Here is a 17,913-nt window from a genome sequence, read left to right on the forward strand (position 1 = left end):
TTCATTTCTGAATATATTCGCACAGGTATGATGAACCGAACAACGTGAGGAACAAGTAAGCGCAACTTTTGAGAGTTTTTTATAGTTGACTATAAAACATATTGACTTGCGTCTCTTTCTTCTTTAAAAATTGCCTCCAGATTTGTATCATTTTTAAAATTAATTAGTTCATGTGACAACTTTGCTATTAAATCTCAACGGGCGCAAGTTGTATAGTAGCGGCTACTTCTAAGTGCCAGGGATTTTCCATTAATAGAAGACATTTCCTAATGTTTCACAAATCATTAAATCTTTCCTGAAATTCATTGCTCAAGAAAACCAGAAAATTAGAAATAAGTAGCATAGTTTTCTGGAAATACATCAATTTCATCTTGTTGAGCCAATGTCGGAAAGTTATGCAGATTATTTATATTAATTTCCTCGATGTACATCTTTAGCTTGTCCACGAAAACAAATATTTTATTTGTCAACTACGAAAATAATTTTATGTTTACCTTTTAATATGTAAACGACGATTAAGTTCGCCAAGTTTTTCTGTTATGTCGCAAATAAATGCTAAAAGCCACCACCAACTATATTACTTGAGTTCAAAACAATTTGATCATTTACAGGGCCTTTTAGTTAGCCTTCGGGCCGCATAAAAAACGTAAGAAGGCCACATGCGGCCCATCGGCCGCAGGTTGAGTATCGCTGATATAGATACCTTAACGGTGTCGGACAAACTTTGATGTATGGGACCACTGGAACAGAGGAAGTTTTAATTGTGGAACGTGATTTTAATTGTGGAACGTGTCATCCTGACAAGTTTATAATTGTGAAAACTGGCAGGATGTTTTTCAGTTTATTCAATAGCAAATTTTATATGACAAAATGTTTGTCCGACAAATAAGTTGGACATTTTGAGTTGTGAGTGTGAGTTTATTGAAAGGGTAACAAATCAATTGGAAGTTCTGTCCGACAAAATACATGGGACGATTTCGTAGTCTGACGTTTGACATCTGTTACCTGTTCTTCAATTAAAACTTCCCCTGTTCCAATGTTTCCGTACATCAAAGTTTGTCCGACTAGACACCGTTGAGCTATTAACAAATTTTCAGCTTTTTGGTACGCGGGATCCAGGCCTATAACGTTTATTAAAGTTTTCATGAGGTTGGCTCATTTTTAGGTTATTAGGTTATTTATAGGGTATTTAATTAGATTTTTAAATCACTCATTTATTTTTGCAAATCGTAAATGGAACTAGAATAGATTATCTCTGAATATAACAAATATACTATCTTTTAAATTTACACAGGGAGATCAAATAAGACACTTTTATTGTAAAAATAACAGATAGAATGTGATTGATTAGTATCTTTTAAGACGAAATTACACGGTTCAACCAAATTGAATCAAATGTTGAATGGGTTGCATATGTGAGTTCATTTTAAATGAAGTAAAGAAACACAGACTTACTCACAATCATTTAATTTACTTCAACGACCGGTTTCGATCTCTACAATATACAGATCATCTTCAGGTCGGCGTTACAAGTGATTAAATGATGCCGTTACAAGGGATGCTTTGTAAGTTCATCGATAACATATTTAAACGTCCAGATTATGCTAATAGGATAGCTAGGTGAGGGACTGGGTAAGCGGACATGCTTCGTAGGTCAAAACACAGTGAATTGTACTGGATCCTGAAGGCAGATGTGTGATGTGAAACAGAAACAGAGAAAGATGTATTAGTTATGAGAAAGACAACGTTCAGATGGGAATGTTCATAAATGCAGCTAAGGTGTAAATTGACTTATTGTAAGCACTTGTACGATTGTAAAGGTCTTTGCTCTTAGGTGGTTTTGAGCTATGGGCAAAGGTCGAAGTAAGGAAAAAGACAAATAGGAATAAGTTTTATTGTTCCCAGTCAAAGAACTAAGGGATGCCAGTTAGTTTGTATCATTGTAGGTGCCTAACACTAGGAAATCTATGAAAAGTAGAGAAATATAAGAAAACTAATTAGATAAAGAGAATGTCAAATCAAAATATTGGTTGAAAAACTGGAGATTATTAAAGATGATCTGAGAAAGGATGGGGTTTGTTTAAGCTATTGTATGATAGTGTATGTTCAGGAAATAATTAATTAATAATTACAGGGTGTAGGCACTTACATTGAAAAGATTTAAAATAAATAAATAAATTAACACAAAACACATAGGATTATCATAACTACATTTGTAAAATTCACTAAATAACCGATTTTCATTTTTTAAAAAATCTCAAACAAATGATTATGAGTAAGTCTGTGTTTCTTTATTTCATTTCAAATTAAATCACTTTGGTTGAATGGAGCAGAAATGAAAGCAATACTATTAGGCAAAATTACACGGTTCACTTTTGTCTTTCAATTTGGATGAATTTGGATGCCATGATTGGTGCGTGCGATCATGGGTATTAGGAAGACAAGCCTTAGAACTTAGAAGCCACTTTTGGTTGATCGTTGTATATTTGTTAACTCAGTATTTTTATGTAGTACTCATATTTTTAATTTTCAATTTTATGTTTCTTCGCTTATAGGTACCACTAATGTTTCCACTAATTTCCACGACAATCTCTGTTTTTATAACTATTCGTTTTATAATTCCATAGACAGGTACGAATACTTTTTCAAATGTTCCAAGAACAGAGGCGTGTGCTCTTTCTTCCATAATAATATAGCATTACGCTATAATTACTATTTCTGCTAATTTTATTGTTTCTTAATTTTTAATTATTTTTTCTCAAAATCGAACCGACGTTAGTCATTCAAAATTCACGTGTAAATAAAAACGGGATGTATTCATCTGTTTTTCGTTTGTGCGGTTTTAACAAACTTAACCCTCATAAATTAAGTACTATATCAGACAATTGTGTCAACAACTCACTAATGCATTCAAGGGCGTTAAAAGTATACGCCAGACCTAAATGATTTATTGTCATCTGGTCAGAGGAAAGAAACATCAACAGATTATCGTTGTGGTTTTCTTTTTAGTCACGACACAACTGGTGAACGACACGCACCTATAGTCCGACCCTTTTCCGAAACCAAGCGAAATACTTTTTGTTCCCAAAATAAATAAATTTACCGTTCGTTGTTATACTTATTTTTTATTATCTCAAATAATTGTTTCCGTCAACATACACCAACGGAACATTATAATAATACGCTATAAAAGTAAATCGTTCAATTTTTGTGTTAACACATTCATTTCTTGTTCAACTGTATACCATAATTCACAAAAATACTAGATTCTTTGTAAAAGGTATATTTAGTATTCCCTAAATAAGGGTTGCATTACATCACAGAACGTTTTTGGAATAAAAATCCATCATCAGTGTTAATAAAAGCCAATAATGTGCATGCCTGAGCTACCAAAATGTTTTCGGTAAAAAACCCTTTAAATGTTGAAAATTGTTAGATATTAAATACTACATATTTTTAATAATATTTAGTAATGTTGCAAACACTACTTGCTAGTGTCGTTGAGAGTTGTAGGGAGGCAGGTCTGGATCTGAACATTAGCTCAGTAAATGAACGGGAAATTCGGCGATATCGTGTAATTTTCAGGGGCAACTCCGAATTGCATGAAAATTTGGATTTAGGTTCTACTTACCCTCCACTTCAAAGTTGAAATTGTGCCGTTGGTTGCTTTTACTTGGGGGGTGACAGTCACCCCTTCTCGGGGGTGAAAAAACATACGTTCAAGATATGACCGGAAATGGATAAATTGACTGATTTTATGCAACTTTTGTTCTATAAAGTTTTTTACTTGAAGTCAATACTATGTACTATGCCATTGAAAATGTTGATTTTTCGACAAAAAACTACGTTTTCAGACGGTTTTTCGCAAATAACTCAAAAAGTAAACATTTTATCAAAAAATCAAAAAAAAATACCCTTAGCAAAAGTGTAGCTTATAAAAAACCCAAAAAAATGGTGTATCAGTAAAGTCTATCAATCAAATAAAAACAAAGTTGTAGCTCATGAAAAATACGTTCTTATTCGTCTAATTCTAAATCAAATATTTCAAGGTGAAATCACCGACAAATTAAGCACTTTTCGGGAAAAACCCATTTAAACTTTTTTAAAGTGTTTATAAAAAGCTTCGTTTTAATTGTTAGCAAAAGTTTTATCATTAAAAATAAGCGAGTTACGCTCAAAATAAAGTTGGCCCTCTTTTTTTTTTGTAAAAAATCATGAAAATCTCGCTGTGTTTAGCTTCCCAAATGAAATTAATCGCTACCGCTTTACAAACAATTTACCTATCTATTTTTTATATGATTTGTCAGTCTCACCGATTTAAAGTTTTTATTTTTGAAAGGGTTACAATTGATAAAGCTTGAATGGGTCACTGATCACGAGTGTAGGCAAATTGTGAACAGCCATATCTTAACCAATTTTTGTCTTACGGAGAAACAAAATGAAACTAGCATATTTATAATAGCCAAACCTACATTTTTTACTCTTTAATATTTTTCGTATCACTAATACTTTTGAAGTTATTTTGAAAAAATGAAATTTTTCAAAAATTTTTAGAACATTTTTTTTTAATATAAAATTAAATGTTTTCAAAAATAAGCACTTCAAACCAATCAAACTTACAGATCATATAAACAATACACATACAGTTAAAATAGATGGTAAATCCAAACGATTAATTTCATTTAGGGTGCTAAATAGAGGGAGGTTTTCACGATTTTTTTTTACCATAAAAGGGGCCAACTTTTTTTTTCAGTGTAACTCGTTTATTTTTGATGCTGTAAACTTTTGCAAAAAACAAATAATAAGCTTTTTTTCGATACTTTAAAAATGTTAATAAGGTTTTCCCGAAAAACGCTTCTTTCTTCGGTGATTTCGAGTTGAATTATTCGATTTGGAATTAGACGAATAAGAACGTATTTTTCATGAGCTACAACTTTGCTTCTACTCAATTTGTAGACTTTACTGGTACACCATTTTTTTTTCCGTTTTTTATAGGCTACACTTTTGCTAAAAATATTTTTTTCGATAAAATATTTACTTTTTGAGTTATTTGGGAAAAACGGTCTGAAAACGTAGTTTTTTTTATCGAAAAATCAACATTTTAAATCGCGAATAACTCGAAAAGTATTGACTTACGTAAAAAACTTTATATAACAAAAAGTCCTTAAAATAAGTCAATTTACCCATTTCCGGCCTTATTTTAAACACGCGTTTTTCACCCCCAGAGAAGGGGTAAATGTCACCCCCAAGTAAAAGCAACCAACGGCACAAATTCAACTTTGAAGTGGAGGGTAAGTAGAACCTAAATCCAAATTTTCATGTAATTCGGAGTTGCCCCTGGAAATTACACTCCAAAACGGTCATTTATTGGGCTACATACGGAAAACCAAAATACTCGTCATAAGTAAACAACAGCATATAAAACCGTCTAATATGTAAATAATACAAAACTTGAGCAAGTTGATAAAATCCTTTACCTTGGACAGCAATTAAATTGTAACGCAGAAAGTCACGGCGAAATTAGATCTAGGATAGAGCAGGCTAGAGCGGCTTTTAGAAGGATGTCCAAGGTGTTATGTAACAGAGACCTAAAATTGGCATTGAGGATCCGCCTACTTCGCTGCTACGTGTTCTCGGTCTTACTTTATGGTGTCGAGTCCTGGATTGTGAATAAAATCGATCTAAATCGCCTTGAGGCTTTCGACATATGGTGCTATAGAAGAATTTTAAAAGTTTCCTGGGTGGAGAAGATTCGAAACTCCACAATACCAGAACGTCTCAGCAAAACTACTGAGATAATAAAAAACATCAAGCAGAGAAAACTGGAGTATTTCGGACATGTAATGAGAGGTTCCAAATATAGGTTGCTACAAAATATCATGTAAGGAAAAATAGCAGGAAAACGCAGTCCAGGACGAAGAAGAACCTCATGGTTGAAGAACTTGCGAGATTGGTATGGTGTTGATACAAGCATGCTATTTAGGGTGGCAGTGAATAAAATTAAGATAGCTATGATGGTAACCAACGTTCTGAAAGGACATGGTACATGAAGAAGAAGAATGTTGCAAATATTCCTGGATATTACCCTGGGTCAGGGTACACAGGAGTCTTTCAACGTGGTTGGAATAGAAGGAGAATTGAAACCTCACATGTTGGAATTGAATTCCAACCACGTGGGAAGAGTCCTGTGTTGCCCTGTGTAATATCCAAGAATATTTGCAACATCACTAAATATTATTAAAAATATGTAGTATATAATAACATTGGATATTAGTGCACCCTTTATAACGCACAGCTGAATCTTATGTTTGTGCGTCACAGTGTTGCCATGCCATTTCTTTCATAATTTCAGTCAATGTTAAACGGACCTACAAGAATAATAGAATAAGAACGTTTTCTTATCCGTCATTATACTAGGTAGAATGACGAGTGAGGTGTCAAATGAAAGCTTATAATCCAAGTATAGTACTAAAGGTGAGAAATTAGACCTAGATTGTCTGTCCCTCAAAAAATAAGCCTTATATTAGGGATTTCTAATGTTGACATTAAAAGTTGCACTATTTTTTTTATAAAACATTTTGATCTAAAACTTACCAGAAAACTTCTTTGTACTCTCTACTTTCAAATAAACGTGATTAAGAAGCTAAATTTTAAACTTCGTCACACAACTTTTGCGATTAAACTTTGCAATGCACAAATCCGCACCTTTTTCTTTGAAAAATTCATAACCTTTATCATGATAAGAATAAAAACTTGAAGCAGGTAGCTTTGTCTTTAGAAATGTTAGAGCTATATACTGTAAAAATTTCAGAAAAAAATAGCGTGTGATCCAAAATTATTGTCACCATAGGTGGCTTTGAACGACAGAGATAGCTATACAGTGCATGTCTATTCTTAATTCAGATATACTTTCCAGTTTACGTCAACTTTGCAGTGTACGTCAACTTAACAAGAAAAGTTAGGTTATGTAGTTTGTTTGATTTTATTTATTATTGTTACTTATAATTTTGTTAATTCTTTTTATTTCTGATTAAAGTTCTGTGTTAGGCTTTGACTGATTTTTTATGTTTTAAAATGTTAATCAAAATTAATTGATAAACCAATGATATAAATTCAGATTAAAACAAGACATACGTATTTTTTTGCACGGCTAGCTTTGATCCCAATAATTGTGGATCGCTCGTTATTAAAATGGAACAGACTTGTAGCGAGGTAAACGCAAAAAACGTGATTTCATATTTTTTTTATTTTTAGGTTAAAATTGCGATTTTGACAATGTTCCCCCACATAAAATTCAAAATAAACCTCATTTTCGTTTTCGGCACCATCGAAAATATAAAGTATGAATGAAATTAGCCATTTACCCCTCCGTGGTCAGTATCTTAAATGAAGTCTTGGAAAACGCAAAAGAGGGAATACTCATTAATGGTATGCTTATGAACAATATCAGATACGCAGATGACACCTTGTTGCTGACTGGATCAATTGAACATCTTCAAGCGTTATTGAATCGAATGGTGGCATTCTGCGCGATATATGGACTCAAACTCAACGCAAGAAAAACAAAGTTTATGGTTATTAGTAAACAGGCAGCCGTAAATAATAATAACTATAACGTAACAATCGGTAATGACTCAATTGAACGAGTAAGTAATCTTGTATATCGGGGTACTCATATTAATGAAAGCTGGAACCCTAGTACAGAAATAAAAAGTAGAATTGCCAAAGCAAGAACAAGTTTTATGAAATTTAAGAAAATCCTGTGCAGTCATGATCTAAATTTGGAACTTCGGATAAGAATGGTCCGATGTTATATATTCCCAGTACTACTTTACGGGGTTGAAGCATGGACACTGACAGAATCGCTTTTAAAAAACCTAGAAGCATTTGAAATGTGGGTCTACCGCCGTATTCTGAAGATCAGTTGGGTAGAAAGAGTCACAAACGAAAGGGTTTTGCAACGTTTGAATAAAAGTTGCGAAGTAGTGAACACGGTTAAAAGGCGCAAATTGGAATACTTTGGTCATATAATGCGTCACCCAGAAAAATATGACATACTTCACCTTGTCATGCAAGGTAAAATAATGGGAAAAAGAAGTGTGGGCCGCCGTACAACTTCTTGGCTTAAAAACCTACGCCAATGGTTTGGGAAAACTAGCACTGAACTATTTCGTGCGGCTGTAAATAAGACAATGATTATTAATATGCTGCGCAACATGAGAGCCAACGATCGACAAGCGGTCTCGGCACCTTAAGAAGAAGAAGAAGGTCAGTATCTCGAAAACTAAGCGCTTTTTTGAGGGTGTCTCGCTCGTGTATAATATCACAAAAAATTGTAACGTGATAGTATGAAAAAATAGAGGATATGGCAACGGTGTTACAAGTGATGGTCGGATCCAATGCCAAAATCTACACAGACATATTAGGGTGCACTAATATCCAAGATGTCCCAATTTTCAACATTTAAAGTTCTTACCCAAAACATTTTGGTGGCTTAGACAAGCACATCATTAGTGGCTTTTATTAACACTGATAATGGATTTTTTAATCCGAAAAGGTTCTGTGATGTAATGTCACCGTTATTTAGGGAATTTTAAATACACCTTTTACAAAGCTTCTAGTATTTTTTTAATTTTAATTTAACATTGTTTTTTTATTTTTATTTTAATTTAGAATATCTGCTCAAGTGTTCAGTTTGCTTTTAAGTTCCATCCGAGAAACTGGATGAACAAAATATTGTCTACAAACTAAATATATCGCATACAGTGAAATTTTCTTTGCTAGTTTAATATAGATCCCAAGTTTGATATTCCGCTCACTTAATAGGGTTATTGAACCGAACTGCATTCGGGAAAACAAGGACAACTTTATACTTTGATTAAAACGAACCGAAAACAAGGAAGCAAAGTCTTCTCAAATAAACCGCATAACCGTAAACATGTAATTACGCAATTTTGATTTGTATTTATAAATATTAAATAGTATATTTTAATAATAAAAATTGACTAGAATTAGAAACAGATATTGTACTTTAAATCACGAATATTTATGTTAAAGTTATACATTATTTGTTACTCAAGTATTTTTTCAATATCTATGAAATTCATACAGCTCTTTATTGTATTTTTATTACTGTATTTTTATTGCATTTTTACTTACTTTACGGCGTGGTAATTATTTTTTGTTATTATTTTAGCTTAAAAATAAAACAAATAATAACAAAAGCTTGTTTTCGCTCAGTACTGTTGAATAATACTCTACACCAGTTTGAATTTGAAATCACTTATTATTTGTGTAAAAGGCATGCATTCGTATTTATCAATTTGAACCGGCAATTCGCGGTGTGCAAGTACTTGGAAAGGGAAACGAGAAACGACCGTGCGCGAGTCGCGGAGAAATATTGCAACTATCTTAAATAATTCATATTGTCAATTGAAATTGTCAAATTGACGTATATTTCATACCTTCTGTCATTGACGCAGAAAAATTATATATTGCTCCACAATATTGATATGATATGCAATTATTTTATAAAGGTAAATTTAATTAATTGTATTTTGCTTGCAGTACTGCATTTTAATAACTAATTTTATTTACTATATACAATTGTTTACGTTTGCTAAACATAACCTGCATCTTATTTTTTCTTCTTATTATTTTTTTGGACTATGGCCTTGACAATTATCCAGCAACCAGGACTAATATAATTGGCCAATATAATTAAAAGTGCGAATAAAAGTACAGAGCGTAGAAATAGAGGTCGCTTTGCCGAACATCAAGAACTTTTAATATCATCATCATCATAATTGATTCGACAATCCTTTGTGTACTTCGTCACTTCCATCCACTTCCCTCTCTTCTGTCTGTTTTGGGTAGGTCAACGGTTATTTTATCGCATAACATTTTTGTCTTTAATTGTTAGGCATTTTTGACTCTAGATTATTAAGTTATGACGTATTCTAGTACTAAAAGTTACTCTCGCTTTAAGTTGGTAAAATACACCTTTTTTTTTCTGAAAAATTTTTTCAATTTTTGTTCAAATTCAAATAACGAAAAAATTTCAAATCGATTTTTCTAGAAAATCGTGTGTCCTACCGGCTTAAACCAAGAGTAACTTCTAGTACTAGAATACCTCACAATTTAATAACCCAGTGTCAAAAATGCTTAAAAGTTAAAGACAAAAAAGTTATGTGATAAAATAACCGTTGCCCTACCCAAAACGGACGCCTATGATCGGTACTAGAAATTGGCAATGGATGGAATCGATTTATCTCTGGAAGAAAAATATACGTACCGTATTTAATAAAAAAAAAACTAATTACATAACGCCATCTTCAAAGAGAAGAAGCATTTTCGGACTAGGTGAATTGAGCTAAGTTGTCTTAAAATTATCTGAAGAATCTCCTGTCCTCGTTTGTCGGTAGAGTTTCTGGACACCCTGTAATAAATCTGTAAGCTATTCATGCGGCACTGAGTAAAAAGTTGTCTTGTAGTCAATAAAAGCAACAAAGAGGTTACTGTTTTGGTATACCATCATCATCATCATCATCATCATCAACAGCTATTCCATTCATCGTCGGATGTAAGCCTCACTATATCCGTATAAGCTGTATCCGTTAATTTCTGTTCGTTGTTTTTTGCATCCATTCGTGGTCAGCCGCTCAATCATCGGTCGATCTGGTTTGAAGTCTGCCTCTACTATTTGCTCTTGGTCGCCTTTCAAGAATTCGCTTCGTTCAATTCTTATCCCAATTAGAAATGACTGAGTTATATTTTTATTATTTTGTATTAATTCATATATTTTTATTGTTATAAATAATAAATAGAATAACCACAAAAACAAAAATATAGCAAACAACCTGGCAGATATTAGAATACACGGAGACATGGTGCAGACAGTACAAGCATACAAATATCTAGGCTGTTGGGTGAACGAAAAATGGGACTTATCACAGGAAATCAAATGCAGAATAGAACAAGCAAGAACATCATTTTGGAAAATGCAAAAGGTACTAACCCACAGAGAGCTAAAAATTACGCTAAGAATACGTTTATTACGCTGCTATGTCAGCATTTTGTTCTATGGAATGGAAGCATGGACCCTCACGGAAACAATGTGCAAGAGGATTGAGGCTCTTGAAGTGTGGGCTTACCGCAGAATATTGACGATATCGTGAATGAACAGCGTAACAAATCAAGCGGTAATGCAGCGGGTAAACAAAGAAAGAGAAATACTGAATACCATAAAAATAAGAAAACTAGAGTACTTTACCCACATGATGAAAAATCCGAAATATGAAATGCTACATGTAATTATCCAAGGAAAGATAGAGCGAAAGCGCGGCCCAGACGCAGAAAAACATCCTGGCTTAGGAATTTCCGCCAGTGGTATGGAGTGAGCACCACGACAGTATTTAGGTCAGTTCTGGACAAAGCAAAGATCATCAAACTGATCGCCAATGTTCTGAAAGGACAAGGCACCTAAAGAAGAGGAAGAATAATCAGAATATAATAACAAGTCAATATTTTTAAATTTAATGTTAACCCTTCTGTGGCTCAGTAGTAAGAGAACCTACCTTTGGATTCAAGGGTTGTGAATTCGAATCACAGCTGGTAGGAAATTTTTCTTATTCAAAATTAATAAATGAAAATAATTTCTATCCATTCGGATACGATTAGCGTCTCTTTGTAAAAACAATGAAGTCAACTTCACTAAGTAAGAATACATTTACTTAACACACACACTACACTACACTGTTATCTAGTTTAACTTTTTTTGTTTTGAGATTACATTATGTTAGTCTTCTTCTTTTTTGTTTTGACCGTTACATTTTTTTGTTTTGGTTCCGACTTTAATCTGTGGTTTGCACCAAGTTGAAATCGTGGGGGAGGCTGTGTAACGGTGCAAAGGTCACTAGTATTTTCGAAACACTGACACTTTCGCCACACCCTGTATTTTAAGTTCGTTAAAACCAAGTTTGTGTTTCGAAAATACTAGTGACCTTCGCACCGTTACAACAGTACACTATAATCTGATTGCAAAATTAACTGTACTATGCCAGTGGCCTTAGTTGTCAAGGCATTTAGGCTAATTAAAAAAAAAACGTTTAGTGTAAATATTATATTCACAAATATTAATAGTCGTTTTTTGATTTCAGGTATATTCCAACCCTCGAGTTTGGTTTTTTGCAAATTGTGATAGAGTAAAAAGACTTTAGCCAAAATGGATATAAGGTAAGTTAAATAATTTTGTGGCATGTTATAAATAGTCTGAGATAGCTTTCATGTAGGGGTTTCTAAATTTAGAAAACAATCAATCTCTTAATGAGTAGTTTAAAACTTTACGATTTGGTTTAAAGTAAAATGGATAAATTCGATTATTAGAGTTATTTTGGTATATTTTATTGATTATGTTTATCCTTGTATGTATTTAGTTTTTGTGTTGCTTTCTTGGTTTAGATACAGTCAATCATGTTTTTATGAATATTTCATCAATTAATAGGGAGTTTTTGTTGCTACGTAACGTACGCATCTCCGTATACGTAAAGCAACTAACGTGTCGTAGAGGATGAATGTTAAAATAGGTAGTTTTTGTAACTGCCTTAACGTAACGTAAAGCAAATCGTAAAGTCACTTTTAAATTCCGTTGACATTCAAAAAAAATAAAACAATGTTCACACAATATACAATTAGTATACAAATGTAAAAAAAGATAAATGAATGATGAAATTGTATGGTTTTAATTGCTTCTATTTAAATATAAAAATATTATTTTTCCTTAGGTTAAAATTTGTTTATTTTTGTTCATACCTACTTTTTAGTTGTAAATTATTGTATATCTATATCAGAATTCCAGTAGGTATAGTGTAAATAGTGTGGTAATATTTATTTGAAAATTTTACTGAAACTAGGTCATTTGTTTATCTAGTTATTAATTTTAGTGATCACTGTATTTCTTAAATTAATACAAGATTTGTTTGTTTTGCTTTATTAATAGACAACTTAAAAACAATAAAATTTTAAATCTATTATGAAGTTCCAATTTCCAATTACAAACAGAATAATTTTACTCAAATAGACTAAACCAATAACCAATATAACCTTAAAATGTTTATAAACGGGTAGTACGCTGATGAAATGTTCATTTGGTATTCTTTGCGTCAAGATATAAGAAATCTGGCCTGGCGCTGGTGGGATGTCCCTACCGATTTAGTATCATAATAACAAACAACAAACCCTCCAGGAGCGGATTCGCTAAAATTAAGGGGAAAGGAACAAATGCAAAATTTTGACGCCTGTCAAAATTTTCAATGTGTTTTAAATGTAATCATTTTTTTCGAATCCTGAGAAAACTAATATGTAAGTATTTTTGAAAAATTTAAACGCAGAATGAAAAATTACTTTATTACCGAGGGCCGAAAGTCCCTTGGAATGAATTAAAAGTTTCTTTTGAATGAGATATTTGAAATTAAAAATCACACTAAATTTTCTCTTAGTTTTTCACCCCTGTATCTAATTAAAATAAACATTTTAGAAGTTTTCAGGGACTTTCGGCCCTCGGTTATAACGTAACGGCTTAAAGCCGAAAGTTCGTACCCATCCCCTTAACAAAAAAAAATTCAAGTCTTCAAGTAGATATAATATTTTAATGGGGTTGGAATAATAAATATCAATTTAAATATCATATCATTATATTTATTACGTATTTATATCTATTAGTATAAGAGCTGTGAGACATTTTTGAGTAGGTATTTTAGGCAACCTGAAAATTTTTCAGGTGACTCTTCTATGATAGCCTAATACAAAAATGCCGGTCTGGCTGGAGGGTAGCGGTTATTTTCCCCAAAAATCCCCCCCAAAGTTAAAAAAGGGTAAAAATTGTTATTACAAAAAATATCATTGACATGACTTGAAAGTAAATTTAAATATTCAAATATAAAGAAAATAAACAGGCCAGGCGATTTGAGGGCGATTTTAACTCTGCAAGATACTTGCATGGGCGCCCCAAGATTATATTCAGGGGGTGCATCTGAACTTCAGAAGATTTCATCTGAATCTCTACATACTATTAACGAGTATAAAATATACAACTATACATGCGTAGCTATGTATATTCCTTCAGGACAGGCAGGTGCAATTGTTATTTTGACAGGGTATTTTTTAATTTTAAAAATAAATATTCTACAAAAGACAGGTTTTTTTTGGTGAAATTTTCCAATTGCCATGTGATCAAACAAATTACGAGTGCATATACATGAAAACCGCTATAAGTAAGCAGCAGTGTGAGAAAGAGCGTATACCGATAGCTATTTGAGTCCTCTGTTGTAGTTGAGTGTGTCCGTTCGCTCGAGAAAATCACGTGACCTGGCGATATCCATGTTGTTGTGCCTTGAAACGTTAAAGTAATTATTATATATATTATAGTTTTTAAGTAATTTTTCTTAATTAAAGGAAAATAATACGTACTATACAATAGATTTTGCAAATATGATAGAAAAAGACAAATTTATGATTATAAATGTATAGGTAGAAAATATAAAACTATAAACTAATTTAATTCGGTGTCCGAATCTTCTACTTCTTCTTCAAACTCCTCATCTGAGCTTAAATGTTCATTCTGATCTTCTTCGTCGACTCCCCTCAAGACTCAGATTCCTCTTCTACATGATCTGTAAATAGTTGTAATATGTATTTCGAATTAATTAAAAATTAATCAGTGATTAATTAATTGAGTTGCTACGTATTCTCTGTCCTTTTATACGGAGTCGAAGCCTGGACAATCACGGGCGCATCTGAAGAAAGACTTACCATTGTTGAGATGTGGTGTTATCGAATAATGTAAAAAATATCATGGACACAACACTTTAACAAACACGGAAATATTAAGAAAGATGAAAAAGGCAAAAGAAATACTCAACACTATGAAGGAAAGAAAAATGAGCTAAAATAAATATTTATTCTCTTCTCCTTCGTCAGACTCCCCTCGAGACTCAGATTCTTCTACCTGATCTGTAAATAGTTGTAATATATATTTAGAATTAATGAAAAATTACCAATGCTTAATACTCCTTCCTTATATAACCAATCACATCAGGTTTTTTATTTCTTAGTGTAGGTATGACCAAAGTAGCTCATGTTTCTTTCCTTCATAGTGTTGAGTATTTCTTTTGCCTTTTCATCTTTATTAATGTTTTTGTGTTTGTTACGTGTGTCCATGATATATTTAATATTATTCGATAACTCCACATATCAACAACGGTAAGTCTTTCTTCAGATGCGCCCGTGATTGTCCAGGCTTCGACTCCGTATAAAAGGACGGAGAATACGTAGTAACTCAACTAGTTAATCACTAATTAATTTTTAATTAATTCTAAATACATATTACAACTATTTACACATCATGTAGAAGAGGAATCTGAGTCTCGAGGGGAGTCTGGCGAGGAAGAAGAGAATGAATATTTTTGAGCTCAGCTGAGGAGTTTGAAGAAGAAGTACAAGATTCGGACACAGAATTAATTTAGTTTATAGTTTTATACTTTTCTACCTATATATTTATAATAATAAATTTGTCTTTTTCTATCATATTTGCAAAATCTATTGTATAGTACGTATTATTTTTATTTAATTAAGAAAAAGTTACTTAAAAAACTATAATATATTATAATAAACACTCTAACGTTTCGAGGAACAACAACATGGATATCGCCAGGTCACGTGATTTTTCTCGAGCGAACGGACTCATTCAGCTACAACAGAGGACGCAAACAGCTATAGGTATACGCTCTTGCTCACACTGCTGCTTACCTATGGCGCTTTTCATTTATATGCACGCGTAATTTGTTTGATCACCTGGCAGTTGGAAAATTTAACCAAAAAGAGCTGTCTTTTTTAGAATGTTTATTTTTAATATTAAAATATACCCTGTCAAAATAACAATTGCACCTCCCTGTCCGGAAGGAATGTACATAGTTATGCATGTATAGTTGTGTATTTTATACTCGTTAATAGTATGTACAGATTCAGATGAAATCTTCTAAAGTTCAGATGCATCCCCTGAAAATAATCCTGGGGCGCCCATGCAAGTATCTTGCAGAGTTAAAATCGCCCTCAAATCGCCTGGCCTGTTTATTTTCTTTATATTTGAATATTTAAATTTACTTTAAAGTCACGTCAATGATATTTTTTGTAATAACAATTTGTACCCTTTTCTTTAAATTTGGGGGGATTTTTGGGGAAAATAACCGCTGTCCTCCAGCCAGACCGGCATTTTTGTATTAGGCTATCATGAAAGAGACACCTGAAAAATTTTCAGGTTGCCTAAAATACCTACTCAAAAATGTCTCACAGCTCTTGGACCATATGTAGTTATAGGTATATTATTATGTACAATGAAATAAGAGAAATGAACAAATTAAAGAAATTAAGGAAATTAATGATAATAACAATAAAAGATTAAAAGAGTGGTAGCAAAAATCAGAATTAAAAAGATAACATAATAAAAAATAACACAGAAAATAATATAGAAAAATAAAATTTAAAGTTTAGACGGAAAAAAATAAATGCAAATTACAACTCTATGTCACTATCGCTGTCATCTTCACTAGAATCGTTGTCTAATGTTATAATTATTGGTGTAATATGTGAGGTTAATGTTCTGTAATGATCTTCCAAGGGGGAACAAGGGAAGCTTTGTTCTCAATGTTAACATTACTTCAACGATCATGGGAAGTACAGAAACCAATTTACGTCTGCTTTATAGATTTTGAGTAGGCGTTTGATAGAGTTCAACATGATAGGTTGTTTGAATATCTAGAAATGATTGGAATAGATGATAAAGATCTGAGACTTTTACAACATCTATATTGGAATCAAGAAGCTTCTATTCTGGTAGACGGCAAAGAAACAGACAAAATTTGCATTCAAAGAGGTGTCAGACAGGGTTGTGTGTTATCCCCAACTTTGTTTAACGTATACTCAGAAATAATTTTTAATGAAGCCTTGGAAGGACAATGTGGAGTTCGAATCGGGGGAGAAACTATTAACAACATCAGATATGCAGACGACACCGCGATCATGGCTGAAAATATCGAAGATCTTCAATTCCTTATTGATCGAGTCACTAGAGAATGCTCCAATAACGGATTTAACATAAATGCAACAAAGACAAAGTTACTTGTGGTTAGTAAACAAGACGTCGGCCCTATGCAACTAATTGTCAGTGATGAATCAATAACAAAAGTTAACCATTTTAAATACCTAGGATGTTGGATAAACGAGACACTAAATCCGGATGAAAAAATTAAAACTCATATAGAAATGGCAAGAGGGGCATTTATGAAACTTAGATCCATTTTGAGCAATTCTCAGCTGAATTTACAACTAAAAGAATCAAGTTCCTAAAATGTTATGTGTATCCTGTATTACTATATGGATGTGAAACCTGGATCATGAAGGTTAACATGATGAACAAATTAGAAGCCTTTGAGATGTGGTCGTATCGTAGAATGCTTAGAATATCTTGGGTTCAACGCATTTCAAACAGAGAAGTCTTAAACAGAGTAGGTCAAGGCGAAGGTGACTTAATGAAGATGATAAAAAAGAGAAAACTTGGATATCTGGGGCATATAATGAGAGGTAGCAGATACAGGATGCTGCAGTTAATACTCAATGGAAAGATCGACGGAAAAAGAGGAATTGGTCGAAAGAAATATTCATGGCTCCGAAACCTTCGTCAATGGACTGGCTTATCAGCAGATCAATTGTTACATGCCGCACAAGATCGAGAACGATATCGGCAAATTGTTATGGAAGCTACCCACGCCTAAAAATTTGGGCACGGTACTTAAAGAAGAAGAATGATCTTCCGTTTTTATAACATGTGAAACACAATTTTGCCACAGTGTTGGGGAAATC

The 17,913-nt window shown here is 32.8% G+C and overlaps 1 protein-coding gene across 1 annotated transcript in view; it reads left to right on the forward strand.

Annotated features, from left to right (window-relative positions):
• LOC114326038 (facilitated trehalose transporter Tret1) overlaps positions 1-17,913 on the forward strand; it is a 161,824-nt gene that overhangs the window by 78,554 nt on the left and 65,357 nt on the right. Inside the window, exon 2 of the mRNA XM_028274241.2 lies at positions 12,159-12,234. Within this exon, the coding sequence (XP_028130042.1) occupies positions 12,224-12,234 (11 nt within the window). The 5' untranslated portion in view covers positions 12,159-12,223. The remainder of the gene's footprint in view (positions 1-12,158; positions 12,235-17,913) is intronic.

This window comes from Diabrotica virgifera, chromosome 3 (assembly GCF_917563875.1).
Source record: "Diabrotica virgifera virgifera chromosome 3, PGI_DIABVI_V3a".
In the NCBI taxonomy this organism is placed as follows: domain Eukaryota; kingdom Metazoa; phylum Arthropoda; class Insecta; order Coleoptera; family Chrysomelidae; genus Diabrotica; species Diabrotica virgifera.